Source organism: Amblyomma mixtum, chromosome 4 (genome assembly GCF_055824585.1).
Source record: "Amblyomma mixtum isolate Tamu chromosome 4, ASM5582458v1, whole genome shotgun sequence".
Taxonomy (NCBI): domain Eukaryota; kingdom Metazoa; phylum Arthropoda; class Arachnida; order Ixodida; family Ixodidae; genus Amblyomma; species Amblyomma mixtum.
This window is the reverse complement of record NC_143015.1, coordinates 114883835-114901191: the sequence shown is the minus strand read 5'-3', so window position 1 is coordinate 114901191 and position 17357 is coordinate 114883835. Positions and strand designations below refer to the sequence as shown.

At 46.8% G+C, this 17357-nt stretch overlaps 1 protein-coding gene across 6 annotated transcripts in view; it reads left to right on the top strand.

The window, feature by feature from the left end:
- The window catches only part of LOC149347986 (voltage-dependent T-type calcium channel subunit alpha-1G-like), a 362795-nt gene that overhangs the window by 333333 nt on the left and 12105 nt on the right, over positions 1 to 17357 (top strand). For all 6 annotated transcript variants that reach the window (XM_089587828.1, XM_089587830.1, XM_089587829.1 and 3 more), the window contains 9 exons: positions 1386 to 1474; positions 3476 to 3668; positions 4476 to 4660; positions 4771 to 4897; positions 7251 to 7811; positions 11076 to 11185; positions 13156 to 13286; positions 14699 to 14848; positions 15668 to 15789. In XM_089587828.1, coding sequence (XP_089443954.1) covers positions 1386 to 1474; positions 3476 to 3668; positions 4476 to 4660; positions 4771 to 4897; positions 7251 to 7811; positions 11076 to 11185; positions 13156 to 13286; positions 14699 to 14848; positions 15668 to 15789 — 1668 coding nt within the window. The remainder of the gene's footprint in view (positions 1 to 1385; positions 1475 to 3475; positions 3669 to 4475; positions 4661 to 4770; positions 4898 to 7250; positions 7812 to 11075; positions 11186 to 13155; positions 13287 to 14698; positions 14849 to 15667; positions 15790 to 17357) is intronic.

Below are 17357 nucleotides of genomic sequence, written 5' to 3'. Positions count from 1 at the left end.
TCCGGAAATTGCGACTACCTGGGGTTCTTTAATGTGCACTGACATCGCACAGTGCACGGACCTCTAGAATTTCGCCTCCATCAAAATTCGACCGCCGAGGCAGGGATCGAACCCGCGTCTTTCTGTCAGCAGCCGAGTGCTATAACCCCTGAGCAACCGCGGCGGCGAGATATAGTCATAAAGCGTACGGGATTTGCACGGCCACCATACCGTCCATCGTTCATACCGTGCTAACCATTCAGCATGGTTTGGTGACCTGCGAAATTTGCTAAACATGCCGCTTTTTGTCGCTTCATTCATCAATTACCCTTATATTTTCCAAGAGAGTATATGCCTTGCTTACGTGTGTGTGTGCTTTTAATAAACCTCAGTAGGGGTACCTTTTGTTGAGAGCTTTGGAGTAGCCGAGCGCAGTAGCCAGTGTGGAATGTGGAGATGCGGTGAGGAGTCTGCAAAGAGTAGGGCGTGCGTAGCTAGGGTAGGCTTGCGTCACGCACGGCCGCTTAATTTTAATGCGTTAGCATTACAACCTCCATTCGCGGGATAGTGTCCGGCGTGTGAAGTTTCGAGGTAGAGGAAGCAAAATGTGGAGAGGAAATAGTGAGAGGGATAGGGAAGGAGAGTGCAGAGGGAAATTAGGGGACAGCGATACAGCAGCTGGCGAGAGGGCAAATGCGGTCGCCAAAGAGAGTCGAAGGATGGAATTGGATTGGATAACGCCCCCCGCCACCATCAGGGGGAGCACTAATGTTAAAAGCATAAGCCGCATGAATTGCATTGGTCGTCTGTGAGTTTTTTCATCCGCTTCCGGCGTGACAGCACAGTGAGGGAGAGAGGCGAAAGAAGTGAGTATTGGGACACTCGTGACGGTGTCGTCTTGGTTTTCAGGCCAATCAGTGATTTATATTCTGGTCAGCCAATGTGACGAGCCGTCATGATGTTAGCGTCATTTTATTCTTACCTATAAGCATGCCGCGTTGTCACGACATCATATGTTTACAACGACAACGATTTCATATGGACGGGAACCGTGCCCTTGTAAAAGCCAGATTGGTCGTGAGGGTTGTGACATCACACGTAGACGTATTGAATAAAAAGTGGTTAAAACATTAGAAAACTGGTGATTAGAAAGCCGCAACATCACTCAAACGTTATTAGAGCATGCAACATATACCTATAATGCAAATGAATCACCTTAACAGCTGCCAATGTAAAAACCTTACCATACTGGTCCACCACACCATTCCTATATTTGTGACAAGGCTTCACAGATTTTTTTACTCACCATCGTATTTGAAACTTTCTACTCTCACTGAATATGAATTGTAATTTCGAGGTCAGTGTCCGATGTCGCGGGGATCCGACTAACCATTGTTTATGTGCAGCTCTGCTGGTTCTTCGAGCCTCAATGGTGGAGGTGGTGCTTCGAAAATCGTCAGGACTACGCACTGTTTCTGTTCCCGCCAGACAGCAAGTAAGTCCTCCAACAACATCGTGTTGCCATGACTGATTTCTGTTTTCTGCATTGTGTGATGATGTTTTTGAAACAGAACATGCACTCGTTGCTTGTTCACTTGATTTTTAGCTTTATTATCGGAATACGCTTTTCTTTAGAAATTTAGTTACTGAATACCACAGTAATGTTTATGGGCGATTAAAAGTACCCTGCAGATACGAAGAATGGTACGAGCTTTTTTTGCAAATGTTGCTTTGCGTGGGAGATTTTACATAGCCTTTTTAACGGAAGAAAAGGTTTAAGTATCTCAGAACGTATAGCAAAATGCCACTTAATGCAAAAAGAAAACACACTATTTTACTCCCTTCGCTGAATTATGGAATAAAACTGAGGATTTTTCTTCTTTTAACTCCTATTCTGAAACGGAGTTTCTTGGTTTCAACACTCCCCAAATCCTAATGAAAAACTTTGCACCTTCCGCACTGCCAACTAGTGTCTTGTCTGCATCTGCTCATTCGCGTGATAATGGCAGCTACCATCGTTATCACTGTTGCTGGCTCGCTGCCAGTTTCTGCTGCTTCATGGGCGCCTGCCGCGACACAACACGCAGGAGTGTCAACGCTTTACCTGCATGAAACTGTTCCTCCGAAACTCCCAGCGAACTTCCATGGTACCTGTCTTTCTCTGTACGTTCTGGCGTCTCGCAGGAGCTCCCGCTTAGGATTCTCAGTGCTTTTTACGATATGTTACAGTCGACTGTAGTGCGGTGCATCGAAATCGAACAGCGACGGAACAGAGTTCGACCACCAAACTCTTGATAAAGCCTGCGAGATCTCACTGTTCCCGAGTCATATAAATCAAGCTTTAAAGACATGTGAATGAAAAAAAAAAACACCTGTCATGCAACGTTGCCTCTGGCATACTCATTTTCAGCTTATTCTGCGCTGTTTTTCAGTAAGCCGTAGCGTGGTGCGTGACCTTTAAAACTGCAATGATTATTCGGAACTTCTGGTAGTCTTGTAAGGTTGCATCGCTTTATCTACGATAACAGGCAACCCAAATAGCTCGCAAAGCACAAGCAGACGACTCCTGCCACCTACGCCGCCGCCATGCTTGCAGACGGCAAAAAGAACCCGCGACGTAGGGTCACATGATAGCAGCACAGTCGTCCAAGCTGGTTCCCCGGCTGCCCTTGCCACTTCCTGTCTGCTTCTGTTGCTGGCAAAGCTCTGACAGCTAGCTTATACTGAGCACGTGCAAACATGGCGCCTCGTTTGTGCTCCAGTCCTGTGTGGAAGAAAACTCCTAAAAGCCTCCCTCCTACAAGGGAGTAAATGAGATAAACCATAATGATGGCGTACATAAAAGCCTAATATGGGCGTGCGCTAAGGGCAAGCCATTTGCTTCCATTGGGTCTTGAGTAGCACTGCAGGCATCTTGCGTTAAATCGGATAAAGTTGGACACTGAAAATCGGTTCTAATCGGGTGAATTCTCGTTTGTGTAGCGTTTGTCAAAGTGTGCTTCACAGCTGTCTTATGCTTCTGTACTCGTGAAGTCCAAGAAAGGAATGACGTAGCCAAGTTAGTTTCAAAGCACCGCTGTCACGCTGACCAAGTCTAAAATGAAGACGGTGTTTCGAAACTGTTAAGAGCTCTGAGTTCAATGAGTCAGTTGAGATGTACTGTAGGGGACAAAATTCTCTAGGACACGTAATCGATAACCGAAGCTGATAGCTCTGTGATTAGCGGCTGGTTGGTGCTCACACTTGTCGAGAGGAAAGTCCGACTCGTGTGCTGTGACGTGTGCTAGTGATAGCAGGTGATCGCTAACAAACATGGCAGCTACTAGCCAAAATCGCTTGTCGCGCGTCCTGGAGAATTTGGCCCCCATAGTACTGGTTAGCTAAAAAAGGGCTATATTACCTGTTGGCTCAAACAGTCTTCTATTCTTGTCCCTCTGTTACTTCAGGCTTGAAATAAGTTCCGCCCGTTCACGTTGTGCATCGTAATCGTTCGCAGGGTGCGCGTGTACTGCAACCGGCTGACAGACGGCCGGTGGTTCGACTACACGGTGCTAGTGTTCATTGCGCTCAACTGCATCACACTGGCCATGGAACGGCCCAACATTCCCCCGCGCAGTCTCGAGCGGGAGCTGCTCATAGCCGCTAACTACACCTTCACTGTCGTCTTTGCCTTCGAGATGCTTGTCAAGGTGAGCCACGCCTATCATCTCTGTTCCACTGTGGACCAATAAATCATATGCCCTCTAGTAGTTTCACGGCATTTCGCTTGGTGGAACCTTATCTCCTTGTCTTTCCTTGTCTGAGCTGTCAAGGCCTTAAGACAAGGACGAGGTTCATGATTTCTTCAGACGAAGAAACAGGTCATGGTCTGTGCGCCAGAGCTAGCAACGCATGCCATTGCGCTCTTCGTCATGTTTTTTGGGATACTGCTGTTCGTTCTTTAACAATTCTTTACCGTTGTTTAGAGTTCTTTAGCGTTCTTTAGCAAGGACATGGCCATGTCGTACCATGCGTTTTTGACCTGTCCTAAAATTCATCACAGCAGCCTCAGAGGCACACTTTCAGTTGGACACTGTCTATTCTGCTCACCGAACTGCACATTCTTTTAAAGAGTGTCAAGGTTACAATCACTCGAAGCTATTTACCTTTTTCTGTCACGATTGTTACCTTCCTTGATGTTTAACAAAGTTCACTATCAACAAAACTCTTATAGCTCCATAAGAGGGCAAATACGGTCTGGTTGGTGCATATTTGAAGAACTGGTGTTGAAGCGCTGGTGTTTGTCCTTTTCTTGTCTCGTCTTCCGCTGCGCTGTTTTTTTCCAGTTCTCCTAAGCTGTCTGCTTTCTTGCCCTCACTGCTGCCTCCCCTTTCAGCCAAACTATAAGCGATATTTAGCCAGATTAGACATAATTATCAGGTCAGGAATACAAGAGCAATATAAGGAGACCATTCATATCCTTGCAAATCATCACCTTTTCCCCCTTTTCCGAGCAGGTGATTGCCAAGGGCCTCTGGTACGGGGACAAGGCGTACTTCAAGAGCGGCTGGAACAAGATGGACGGAGTGCTGGTCACCATCTCCCTCGTCGACTTCCTCCTCACCTTCGTTGCCGACGGAAGCCCCCGCATATTTGGCATCCTTCGCGTCTTCAGGCTGCTCCGCTCACTCAGACCCCTCAGGTAGCCTAGCATGCCACCACACGTGAACACTTCCAAATGGAGGGTGTAGCTAGACCGCGGGGGGCGGTGCTTAACCGTGTTTCCGCTGTCATTGCTCTCTGTCTGCACAGGGTCATCAACCGTGCACCGGGACTCAAGCTGGTGGTGCAGACCCTCATGTCCTCCCTGAGGCCCATCGGAAACATTGTCCTTATCTGCTGCACATTCTTCATCATCTTCGGAATCCTTGGAGTCCAGGTACGGCATCAGGTTGTCCACTGAGCCAGTGATCCCAGTCGAAAAATACGACAGAGCCGGTATCAAAATACAACAGAAATTTTGAAGCGAAAAGCTTCACTAGGCTCAACACCCCACTTCGCGTGGGCCACCCCTGGGCGCCGCCGCGGCGCGCCCTTCCTCCTCCTCGCCACCCCCTCCCTTCTCCCCCTCGCCACCTGTTTACCCTTCGCCGCTGCTAGCGGTTCTTATCGCGGTATCGCAAGGCGTTGCGATAACGCCCGAGTGGCGGCGGCGGACATAAAAGAGGCCGCGCGCCCCGGCCCGCGCTCCGTCGCTACTTCTCCTCCCCGCCATCGGTTAACCGCTTGGGACGGCGGTCTCCGTCCCAAGAGAAGGTTCTTTCGCAAGGCGTTGCGAGAACGCACGCGTGAGCGGCGGCGGAGGCCGTAGAAGAGGGTAGAAGAGGCGCAGACATTCGCCATGGAAGGAAGAAAAGAAGACCCAGAAGTGGTAGCGAGGGAGTTGGCTCAAAATCTACACCATGATCATGGAAGACAGTTGGGCTAGTTGGTGTGAATTCGTTAATGACTGCGACATTGCAACTAGCGTGGAAACACAAGGACAGCGACACAGGAAACCGACGGGACAGCACGCTAGACTTCAACTGACGTTTTAATGCACACATAACAGATTTTTACACTTCTATTCGGCGCATGCTCAGGAGACTGTACCCCCGCCCCCTTCTCTTTATCACGAAGCAGGTTGTCAAGCAAACAGTAAAGATTTAAACCAAATTGACAAGCAAGTTTTTCGACAGATAGATTAACTCTTTTCTCGTGAGGGCTACTGAGGGTGTGCTCACGCACTTGTCCCCTGCCTTATCAATGCAAAATGCTTCAAATATCTCCCTATCACCCTGCCTATGAAGCCGCCTCAGCACTCTCGTGTGGCTAAAGAGTGGAACGCATTTTTCTTCATTTCCGCCTGTTGTTTTGACTTTGCATTTGCGGCAATGTGCGGCCAAATGGCCACCCGCCATCAGAGCTTCGACTGTAGTCCGGTGTTTTCGTAGCCTTTCGTTCAGGCACTGGCCTGTTTGGCCAATATAACATTTACCACAGGTCAGTGGGATAAGATACACCACACCGATGGTGCAGTTCACAAACCGCCTGGCGTGTTTTGTTGCGCAGGTTTTTGCCTGGTAAGCATTGTTGACCATTCGGCACATCCTAGACAGCTTTTGTGGGGCAGTCAAAACGACAGGGATGCCGCACTTTCCCGCGGCCTTTTTGAGGCGATGGGACAAGTTGTGCATGTAGGGCACAGGCACCGGACGTCCCCCCGGGCCGTCATTGCAGCAGCCTGCTGTCTTGCGTCCCTGTCGGAGCTCTTTAATAAGGCTCTCAGCGACAGACGCCAGTATGCTGTCAGGGAAGCCAGCGCTACGCAGACGGAGCACTTCAGAAGTCTTGTGAGCACAAAGTGAACGTGAGTGTTGAGCAGCAAGTGCTCCGTCTGCGTAGCGCTGGCTTCCCTGACAGCATAAGGAGTAACGCAGTAACTGTCTCACAAAATTCAGGGGGGGGGGGGGGGCACTTTTTTGACCTAAAGTGTGGTCACTGATGCCCCTAAGAGTGGAACGCGACAGCGTCTTGCAACGCTGCCAAGGAGTCCATAGAACGCCATCGCCCATTCGGTTGTACGCCTCGCTCGTCAGTAAATTGGTTTTTGAGGAAAGGAAATGTATCTGTCTCTCATTTGTCGGTGGACACCTAAACCTCGCTGGAAGGGAATGGAGGAGGATGAGAGTGAGTGAAGACACCGTATTCACTAGACGCGCCTTTGTTCATTCCAAACCATCGGGCTGGCATGGCGGAGTGGATAGCATGCTCGTCTCTCACGCTGAAGACCGGGGTTCGATTCCTGAGCTCGACCAATTTCTTAATCGGTTTTATTTATTTATATGGCCTGACTAGTAAAGCTAATTAGGCTAATTGGGTAATTTAGCAGTTAACTAAGCTCAGTCCCACTTAATTGGAGCATCACTATACGATCCCTTCAATTGGTTGCATGGTTACTAGCCAAAGTACAATCGGCCCCGTTTGAAATTCGCGCACTGTGACGTCACGACCGTTTCTACCAATTGAAAAGCGTGACATTTTCTGTCGACAACTGCTGCTTACAACGATGAGACATTAAAGGCTTCCGCCTTAAAAACGCGGACACGCTAAAGTGAAATGCCTCACATCACCCACAACATCACAGCGTGAGCACGTATAGCTGAGGTGGTGCAGTGTATCCTGTGCATTTGTGCTCACTGTGTGAGCGTACAACACTCGCTAATTCCTCTCTTCTGCTCTTTCCCTTGCAGCTGTTCAAGGGCTCTTTTTACTTCTGCGAAGGGCCGGACGTGAAAGGCGTGCGCACGAAAGAAGACTGCCTCGAGAGGGGCATGATGTGGACGAACCGCAAGTACAACTTCGACCACCTGGGCCAGGCGCTGATGGCCCTGTTCGTGCTGTCCTCGAAGGACGGCTGGGTGAACATCATGTACTCGGGACTGGACGCCGTCGGCGAGGGCATCCAGCCCGTAGAGAACTACAACGAGTGGCGCCTGCTGTACTTCATTTCGTTCCTCCTGCTGGTGGCCTTCTTCGTGCTGAACATGTTCGTGGGCGTGGTGGTGGAGAACTTCCACCGCTGCCGCGAAGAGCAGGAGCGGGAGGAGCGGGCCCTGCGCGCCGCAAAGAGGGCTCGCAAGCTGGAGAAGAAGAGGCGCCGCATGCGAGAGACGCCCTACTACGCGGGCTACTCACGCCCGCGCCTCTTCACCCACAACATAGTAACCAGCAAGTACTTCGACCTGGCCATAGCCGCCGTCATCGGACTCAACGTGGTCACCATGGCCATGGAGTTCTACCGCATGCCCTTGGTAGGTCCCGTGGCTCCGGCACGCGCACTGTTCACGGCTTTGTCGTTTACAAAGAAACATGAATGCTGATGATGATACTAGCCCCAAAGCACTTTCGGTATCAATGACGTGAGTTTGAAAGGTTTGCGCCGCTGCAGACGACGCGTGTCGCGCAGCGATCGAGAAAGCACTGATGCAGACGACGCCTGTCTCGCTGGTTCTTGATAAGGCAGAGCGGCGAGAGAGAGAGAGAGGGTTTATTGACGGTAAAGGCAGAGAGGTTGGCCTGAAAAATTAATATCTGGCCTGCTACTCTGCACTGGGGAACGGGAAGAGGAGAAAAAAGAGGCAAGCGAAGCATTCAGCGCAGTGTTTGATAAGGCAGGTGACGCGCCAGCGTTTAGACAAGACGTGTTCTAGGGCTAAATCGCAGTGTTGCCAGAATAAAAACATTCCACAAAACCGTGTATAGCGAGAATGAAATGGCCTCCGGAGAGCGCTTGGGAGGACTAGGGCGCAAGTTTTCAAATCGTAACCGGTATAGCACCCAGCTTTCCATTCCCAGGCTGTGCACATTGAAGCAAGCCGAATTGGTAGTTAAACTCTGGATAGTTAGTCTAGCAGCATGGCGCCGCTAGTTTCTCCTTTCAGAAGGAAGAAGAGATTATAATTTTTGAATTGTTCAAAAACATGACACAAAACAGTTGAAGGACCGTACTGCCCACCTTTCAGTCTGAGGTTAGAGAACTACACCATGGTGCCAATGAGTTCGGGTAACTTTGTTATTCGTAATCTGTATTAGAGATAGGTTGGGCAGATGATTCTTGATAATCACAAAGTGAACAAGGTAGGGGAAAGCCTCACGGTGCTTGACAATTAAAGTTTGGACATAGGCTTGCCAGTGTTTCGACAAGAGGACTTGTCAAAACGTTAATTGGCAAGCACCCTGAGGCTTTCCCCTACCTTATTCACTTTGCATTTGTTATTCGTAGTCGTATGAAGCCATGCCGCTGATTCTGTGCAGCTGCAGTCGTGCACTGTGCTGGTGCGGATGAGTAAACAGGTGACAGTAGCGCAGAGCTGCAGTATTTTCCGGTAATTCGCGACCAACCCAGAGGGCATTAAAACTCCCCTGGACGAAATGTCCGCGGGACGTCCAGGGGAGGTTCAGTGTCTATTGGGAATCTTTGCGGAGCTATAAGTGGGACGCCGTTGCTCCGGCCTGTTCGTAAGAGCAGATGAGCCCTGCACAAGTATATGTATTGGCCTGCAAGTCTCGGCTGGCGTTCGTATACACTGGGGACTTTTTCCCACACATTTCGTGCCCACACCGCTAGGGCTCGTGTCACGAGGACGTCGACTTGACATAAGCGCACCTGCTTTACATTTGGTAGATTTTAAAACAGAGTCAAGAACGCTGGATGTAACGACCTCTTGTAAAGAGGCAGATCACTGCGGAATAATAGAAAAGATCAAAATAAAAGTGAAAGACAAAAATAAAAACACACTTGGGGCCGACATTAGTTATTAGCTACATGAAAACCTTAGCTTCATGAGTCCAATAGCTACAGACAACAGTTGTCTGGGTTTGATTTGAAGAGCGAGGCCAAGAAAAGAAATTCAGGATGGCAGACCAATATAGTGAATACCAGCAGCACCTAGAATAGAAACCTGGCACAACCGCCACAAAAGTCAGTGTTTCAGAGAATAAGGAGTACTAGAAAGCATAAGACGATTATTTTCTGCAAATATATCCCTAATGGCCGTCCAATCCAAGCATGCAGTTTTGCTTTTTGCCGCAGTACTCACATGAGCACTGCGACACAAAAGGTGCAAGTCACGCCACTATACATGCTCCTGTAGTGGTGCAGACAGTGATAAACCTGTTATCTGCAAAAATAGCACTAAGGCTCAACTGCACTCAACCGCTGCAGTTAGTCAGGCCAGACTGAGGAGCACGTTACTATCAACGTTGCATATAAAGTATTCACGTGATGCCATAGGCTCCATTTTGTTGCCCATGGCGTCGCTTCAGCAGTGCAGGCCGGAGCAGGTGGCGATGAGCTCATTAGACACGCGCGCGGCCTTTCAGCATGCTTCATGGAGAGAGAGAGAGAGAGAGAGAGACTCTTTAATGAAATACAGAGAATTTATCCGCCGTTTAAAGATCGCTGGCATGCTACTCTGCGTAGGGAGGGGAATTTGGGAGATACAGAAGGAGAGCAGAGTGGAAGAGGTAAACAAAAAAAAAGCGAAGATAAAATGCGGCCATGAAATGGGTACTAAGGATGAAATGGCGAGTTTTGATGTAACCTATGGAGTGATGGAGTGCATAGTCCGTCAAATGGGCTGACGAAGTTCACTGCATGAAGAATGCATGAAGGTGACGTGCAAGTGCATTTAAAGCTTATCGAGATGTCCAATGTCTTTTAAATATGTGAATAGAAAAGTCATTGCAAGTCTCTGTTGCCTAAGGCAGGCTAAGGGACCTAAAACTTTGTCCATTGTAAGGGGCACTGAGCAGAGCTTCTGCATGCAATGTTCATAGTACGCACGCTCGTTAGCATATGCAGGGCACTCAAACAAGATATGCTCCACAGTTTCTATCGCGGCACAGTTGTCACAGTGCGGACTGTCCATTTGTCTAAAACGGTATCGTAAGCCGTTTGTATATGCAGCATTAAGACGAAGTCGACAACCAAATGGCGTCCACTGTGACGATGGTGAATACTTCCTAATAAATCCTATAGGCGGAGTTACTCTATCCGCCATTAGTAGCACTGCCCTTCGCCATACGGCTCCCATTAATTTCAAAACATTTCGCAAATAACTGCCACCCGATGTTCTGGATGGGCAATTCCAGAGGCGGTTTGTGCCTGTACCGTCTTTTGCCAGATATAGCCATGCCGGCATGGCCCTAGAAAAAAACAGTCCGGCGACCATAGCGGCAATGCTGCGGTCGCCATCTCTCGTTGACTGCGAGGATGAACTGCGTGACGTGAACCTGTGCTATCGCTATCCTCCTCTGGTTGACAATAAATCTCCTGGTGGAATGAGAAGCTGTAAGGGCAGCCTGGTTACTTCTGGAAAACACAGTACATACACTATGCATTCGCCGTAAATATGCAAAGAAACAAAACCCGTTCGTTATTTGCCGTTTGCGGACACTTCACCCAGAATTATGTGGCAGACGATGCCTAACAAGGTGTTTCCTTCCAGTGCCGTACGCAGGAGCAACTAACTGTTTCCTCTCTTTTCTTTTTGTACTTTCTGCACTGAACGCAGGAACTGGAATATGCCTTGAAGATCTTCAACTATTTTTTCACCGCTGTTTTCCTGCTTGAGCTGTCAATGAAAGTCGTGGCACTTGGTGTCCCCCGATACCTCACTGACAAGTAAGTGTTGCTCGCCTGTTTACGTGCGTGTCTCGTCCCAACTCAACAGAACATAGAACAAGACCCCGTGTGCATTCTCAGACAAAGGTTGAAATATTCATCGTGTCCTTGTCCATGAATTGACTACTAGAACTCTCAGCGTCACTTTGATTAACGTTTATGTTCCGATCAGCAAGTTCTGACACTCATCGTGATCACCTGTCCGCCTTCTCTGTCATTGTGTTAAGTTAGGTTTCTCTGTACGATGTCTCTGACTGCGATAAAAATTCGCGGTTTCTTGTTCAGCTACAGGTCGTAGTTTAAGATTATTGTCGTGTTGAAGAGCAGTTTAACCACTCAGCATGTTGATGATTACGCACAATTTAATCAGACCTTTGCCAGAAAACGAACTCCATATAACCTTAGGCACGACATACTTTCAATCCTACTGATTCACCCAAATTACGAAAAGTAGATATTATGCTTCCAACTATCGGCATTACTGAAAAGTCCTTGTATTCTGGAAAAAATGCACACCTCTAAATCAAACATGGTGTTCAAGAAATTTGTTAAATATATTTTGTGCATTGTTTTAATGAATGGTTTCATTGTGTACCTCAATCTGATTTTTTTATTTTTTAAGCTGCTGTCCTAAATCTTTTAGATGTTTTGTTGTTTAGTGTTTTATTTATTATGTTCTTAAAGAATGTATTATTTGCTGCATTGTTGTTTGCTGCAGATTGTACACATGCTTTGGGCACTGCGGCCTTGGTCAGGCAAGAATATTGCCCCTCATAGTTACAGCGCGAAACTCAGGACAAGAGAGGACGACAAAACAACAGACAACAGAGGACGACAGGAAGAAGACAGAAAATGTTGTTAAGCGCAGCACCAGCTATAATTTGTTTCAAGTTTAAATGTAGTTCAAATTTAAAATGGTTTGAATTTCTTGCTCGTTTGCTTGTGCACTTATAAAAATATCATTTTGTGTTTCGTGGCCTTATATATATATATATATATATATATATATATATATATATATATATATATATATATATATATATATATATATATATATATAAGTCATGAGTGAGGACTGTGTAAAGGATGTCACACACATTTAGCTTCGTGGCTATAACTACACCATTTCATGCCCTACAAAAAAAACACGACAGATTTTTCGGTCGTTGCAACAGATATTGCAATGTTTTGGGGTTTGGCTTTGTCATAACAACAGAAATTCTTGTCGTGACAAAAGAAAATTGTGTCGTAATGGCAGCCTTCTGGGGTATTCAGCTGTCGCTTGCTCTCAGAACACAGCCAGTTCTGTCACGACAACGGGAAGCTGCGCAATACAATTGTACAACAGAAAGTTTTGTCGCGACAGGACGACAGAAAATCTGTGTCGTATTCTGGAACCAACTCTGTCGTATTTTTCGACCAGATGGAATTTAGATTACTGTGTTATCTTTATACTGCGCTTGACTTGTGGTGCACTGGGACTCCCAAACTTCAGCATAAAATCTTTCAACTTCTGGTTGTCTTGGATTCACAAGCGAAACTGAAAAATCCATTGAAAGGCATAGAAATCGGACAAAAGATAACCAAAAACGAAGAAAAGCCGAAAATTCCGCCTCCATTTGTAGAAATTTTTGTTCTTGGCCGAGAGCTGCTTAATTATTTGCTAAGTAAACAGCATCAATGGTGCACATATCCAAATGAAGGTAAGAAAACGTTCGCAACAGGGGGTGTCGTTCAACTCGTAAACATGCGCTGGAAGTCGCTGTGCATGTTTGATACCACGTCATTATATTTGTGCGGAAAGCCTGTATTGAACTAAAGACAGAGTGCCACTCATGTTTATGTGAAGGCACAGGCAACAACCTCTGGTCAACAAGGTGTCCCGCATATATCCTTTTTCTTATTGCTTTTAAGTGTGTTGATGTTTGAATGTCAAAGTGCTGGATCATACGAAATGACACCGCGCCCAGGTGGAACCAACTGGACATACTGATCGTCATCCTGTCCATCATGGGAATTGTCCTGGAAGAGATGAAGTCAGACCTGATTCCAATCAACCCGACCATAATACGTGTCATGCGTGTGCTTCGCATCGCCCGAGGTGAGTTAACGCCCACGATATGTACTCGTGGCCTTTCAGTCAACTGGTTGTTTTGATAGCGTCCTGCGTGAAAGACAGACGCAAGCGATTACCATTCGCTGCAGGTACGGTGGCATAAATTCCATCCACAGCAGCAGCTCTAACCTTATGTTTGCGGATTCCCAAATTAACTTAATCTCTTCCGTCATAGTTTTTCAGCGCAACGGCACGCAGTCAAAGAAAAGAAGCAGGAAGAAAAGAAGGACGAACACAGAGCTGTGTACATCTCTTCCATCAAATAAGATCGTAATGGGACAGGCTTCACAGTATCATGTTTTAAGAGTGGGACGTGGTAAAAAGAACTCGCCCAGACCTCTGGGACTGTTGAAATTGGCGTGCAAGTAATGTCATCACAGGGTTCTATATAATCCTAAGCGGCTTGTTTGCGCAACCTCTGCGTATTTCAGCACATCGCACAATCATTTTTTTTATTCATAAGCCGATCAGATTAAGTGATCTGAGCTGTGTTATATGCCTATTTCATTTCACTTATTTTACCCTTCAGGTACAGAGTACATCAGAGAGGGGAGGGACAAAAAAAAGTAAACAACATTAAAATACGGCAAAAATTGACAACACAACAGAAAGGATTCAAAATGTGCAGTTGACATCTGATGATAAACACAGAGATACAAAGATACAAAATACGAAGTGCACGATGGCATATAGATACTGAAGTATGAGTGGTATTACACCTATGAGGGGCTAAGAGAATAAAAAGTAAACAGCATTAAAAACCTCGCAAAGATTAACACTACAACATACACGATTCAAAATTTCCAGTTGACATCTGATGATAAGCACAGAGATACAAAGATACAAAATACTGAGTGCACGATGGCATATAGATAAGGAGATATGAATACTATCTACACCTATGAATGCCCATGAATATCAAACGAAGGTGTTCGTTCTTGCGAATCAAAACAGACTTTTCAGAGTAGAAATATCCCGATAACTTATCGGTAGCACGACCGCGCACATGGTATTTACAACATTGCTTTTTATTCACTCATTCACGTGCACAGGAATGAACACGTGCATGTGGATAAACGCGTTTTATGTGTACAGCATCATTTTGCAATTGGGGCATCTAACACAAAGTATGGTGACTCCAGAGTGATGCGCTGTAACCCTGTGCGATGTACATGTGGCAACCTAGAAATGACATGTAGCAGTTTCTCTAGGTGGTATTTTGCTTTACATATTACTTAAGGGAATAGACCTAAACAGTTGAAGGCCCAGAAATACGACGTTAAAGTTACACATTGTAAACCGTTATATATTCACAAAGTGTAACGGCGGCAAACAGTTCAGAGCTGAAGCCTTTCCGGGGCCGTAGTCTTAACCAACAGTGCTTGCTTCGCGTGCAGTGCTGAAACTACTGAAGATGGCCAAGGGAATCCGTGCTCTGCTGGACACCGTGATGCAAGCGCTTCCGCAGGTCGGAAACCTCGGCCTTCTCTTCTTCCTCCTATTCTTCATCTTCGCTGCACTTGGCGTCGAGCTCTTTGGCAGGCTCGGTGAGTGGGTAACCGGACTGGTTACCGAGGTTACAACAACCCCTTCTTTGTTAAAATTGCTTCGTTTTGTCGCGTCCTGTTCTTTTTCCAACTCGTGTTGGTCCGAAGAATTCGTACCATATTTCTACCAGACTGTGCCCGACATGTCCAACATTCTCGAACCAAATATTTGAACATTTAAAAATTGTAAGATACTGTTGTGGAAAATATTGAAGGCAATGGTTCATTCTTCTTATAGGTCGCAAAATCTTCCTTTTATGCATCGAACAGTTACAACTAACATATAAAACCAATAGGGCACGCTTTTTACGATAGCGAGAACGGTATTAGAAAAAAAATTCAAGACTGTCATCAAGTGACCTTGCAGATATATATTGATTTTAATAGTAAGACCTTCCATTTAATGAAAATTGCGTTCGTAAACTCAATTGTCCAACATTCCAACATTCTGAGACAAAATTTTTTAATATTGGAAAACTGTGAGATACTGTTATGGAAATACTGCTGGCATGCAGCAAAATCTTCGTTTCAAAGTTTTCCATCGCTCACATCTAACAGTTAAGAATTCCATAGAAAACCAATGTGGACCACTTTTGACGATAGCAAAAATGTTAATAACAAAAAATTCAAGCTCGTCGACGGGAGATCTGCAGATATATTGATTAATTGTTATAATGAAATCTTACACTGCATGAAAAAATCGCGCTCATAAACTTTTTCTCATTCAGAAATGCTTTTGTCCAGAATTGTTGGGTATGTCTAAACTCCTTGTTGCCGCCCGCAACCCAGAGTCCTGAGCCAGTGCCTCACGCTTTGCAGAGTGCGACGAAAGCCACCCTTGCCAGGGCCTTGGAGAACATGCCCATTTCCACAACTTTGGAATGGCCTTCCTCACCTTGTTCAGAGTCGCTACAGGAGACAACTGGAACGGCATCATGAAGGTACGCACCCGATTCGCCTTGTTCTTTTCTCGTTTATTTTGATGGCTGAGAAGTAGCGTTGGTCCCTGAAGATGTTTTACTTGCTAGTGTCACAGCACAATCTGTGCTTTCGGGTCAGCAAAGCACAGATTGTGCTGTAAAACTAGCCGCGGTGGCTCAGGGGTTATGGCGCTCGGCTGCTGGCCCGAAAGACGCGGGTTCGATCCCGGCCGCTGCGGTCGCATTTCGATGGAGGAGAAATTCTAGAGGCCCGTGTACTGTGCGATGTCAGTGCACGTTAAAGAACCGCAGGTGGTCGAAATTTCCGAAGCCCTTCACTACGGCATCCCTCAGTAGCCTGAGTCGCTTTGGGACGTTAAACCCCCATAAACCATAAACTAGCTACTCCAGCATCTTCAGGAACCAACGCCGCGATTTCGCATTTCGATATAGGCGAAATGCTAGAGGCCCGCGTGCTGTGCGATGTCAGTGCACGTTAAAGAACCCCAGGTGGCCGAAATTATCCGGAGCCCTCCATTATGTCGTCCTTCATAGACTGAGTCGCTATCGGACGTTAAGCCCCATAAGTAGTAGTAAGTGGTTATTTATTTACATTTCAAAACGGAAGATAAAAGAATGTTTGCTGCCCTGGCATCTGCTATCGCGACAGGAAGCACCTGAGCTGGGGCAGCGAAATAAAGGATAGCAGGTAGAGAGTAGAAGTGAAAGAAAAGTGGTGAGGGGACAGTAGAAAGGACAGGAGGAGGGGTACACTTTCAATGAATCTATTTACATATCTACAAAGGTTAAAAATTTACATATATACAAGTCGCACGCGCATGGAGATCTGGACGATCGCTGTTCCATCACACGCGCACGACACATAGCACAAAACAGCTGGAGTGGGGGCGTCCAGCTGATCATCGTCCGAGGTAGCGCGCGCGGAGCGTTCGGGTCACTGCACACAACTACCTGGCGGAGAACAGACGGGACGTCAAGCCCGCCTGTTCGAGGAATTCACAGAGGCTCACCATTGTTCGCTCACGGGTGCGCGCACTGCCATGCGGCCACAATAACGTTGCGACGGAGTCTGGGAGAATGCCCAGCGCCCGGTAGGCCGCAAGCATGTCGCGACGGGCATCTATGAGCGCGGTGCAGCGAAGTAGCAAGTGTTCGAGTGTTTCGTCAGCACCGCACCCAACACACACTGCACTCGTCGCGAACCCATGGTGCGCACGTCGTTCCCCGTGCCAAACGCATCCAATTCGCAAGCGAAGGATCATTGCGCGCTGCGCCCGCGTGAGCGGGCGACAGCCGGTGATGTGATGAATGCACTCCCCATAAACCCACAATCCGTTTTTGCTTGATGTTCCGAATTTAAAGTCGTTAGCAATATGAGAAGGAACAAAGCACATTCATTTAATAATTAATCTATAATTATATGCGACACAGAATTTTTTTTCTGTTTTCTAACTAGTTTTCCTTCTGGCATATAATATTCAAAAGTCAATCTCAAATTTAGTGGAGAAATAACCAGATAATTCCAAATTTTGTGCGAAAAGCTTGTTCCCTCTCATAATGCTCACGAC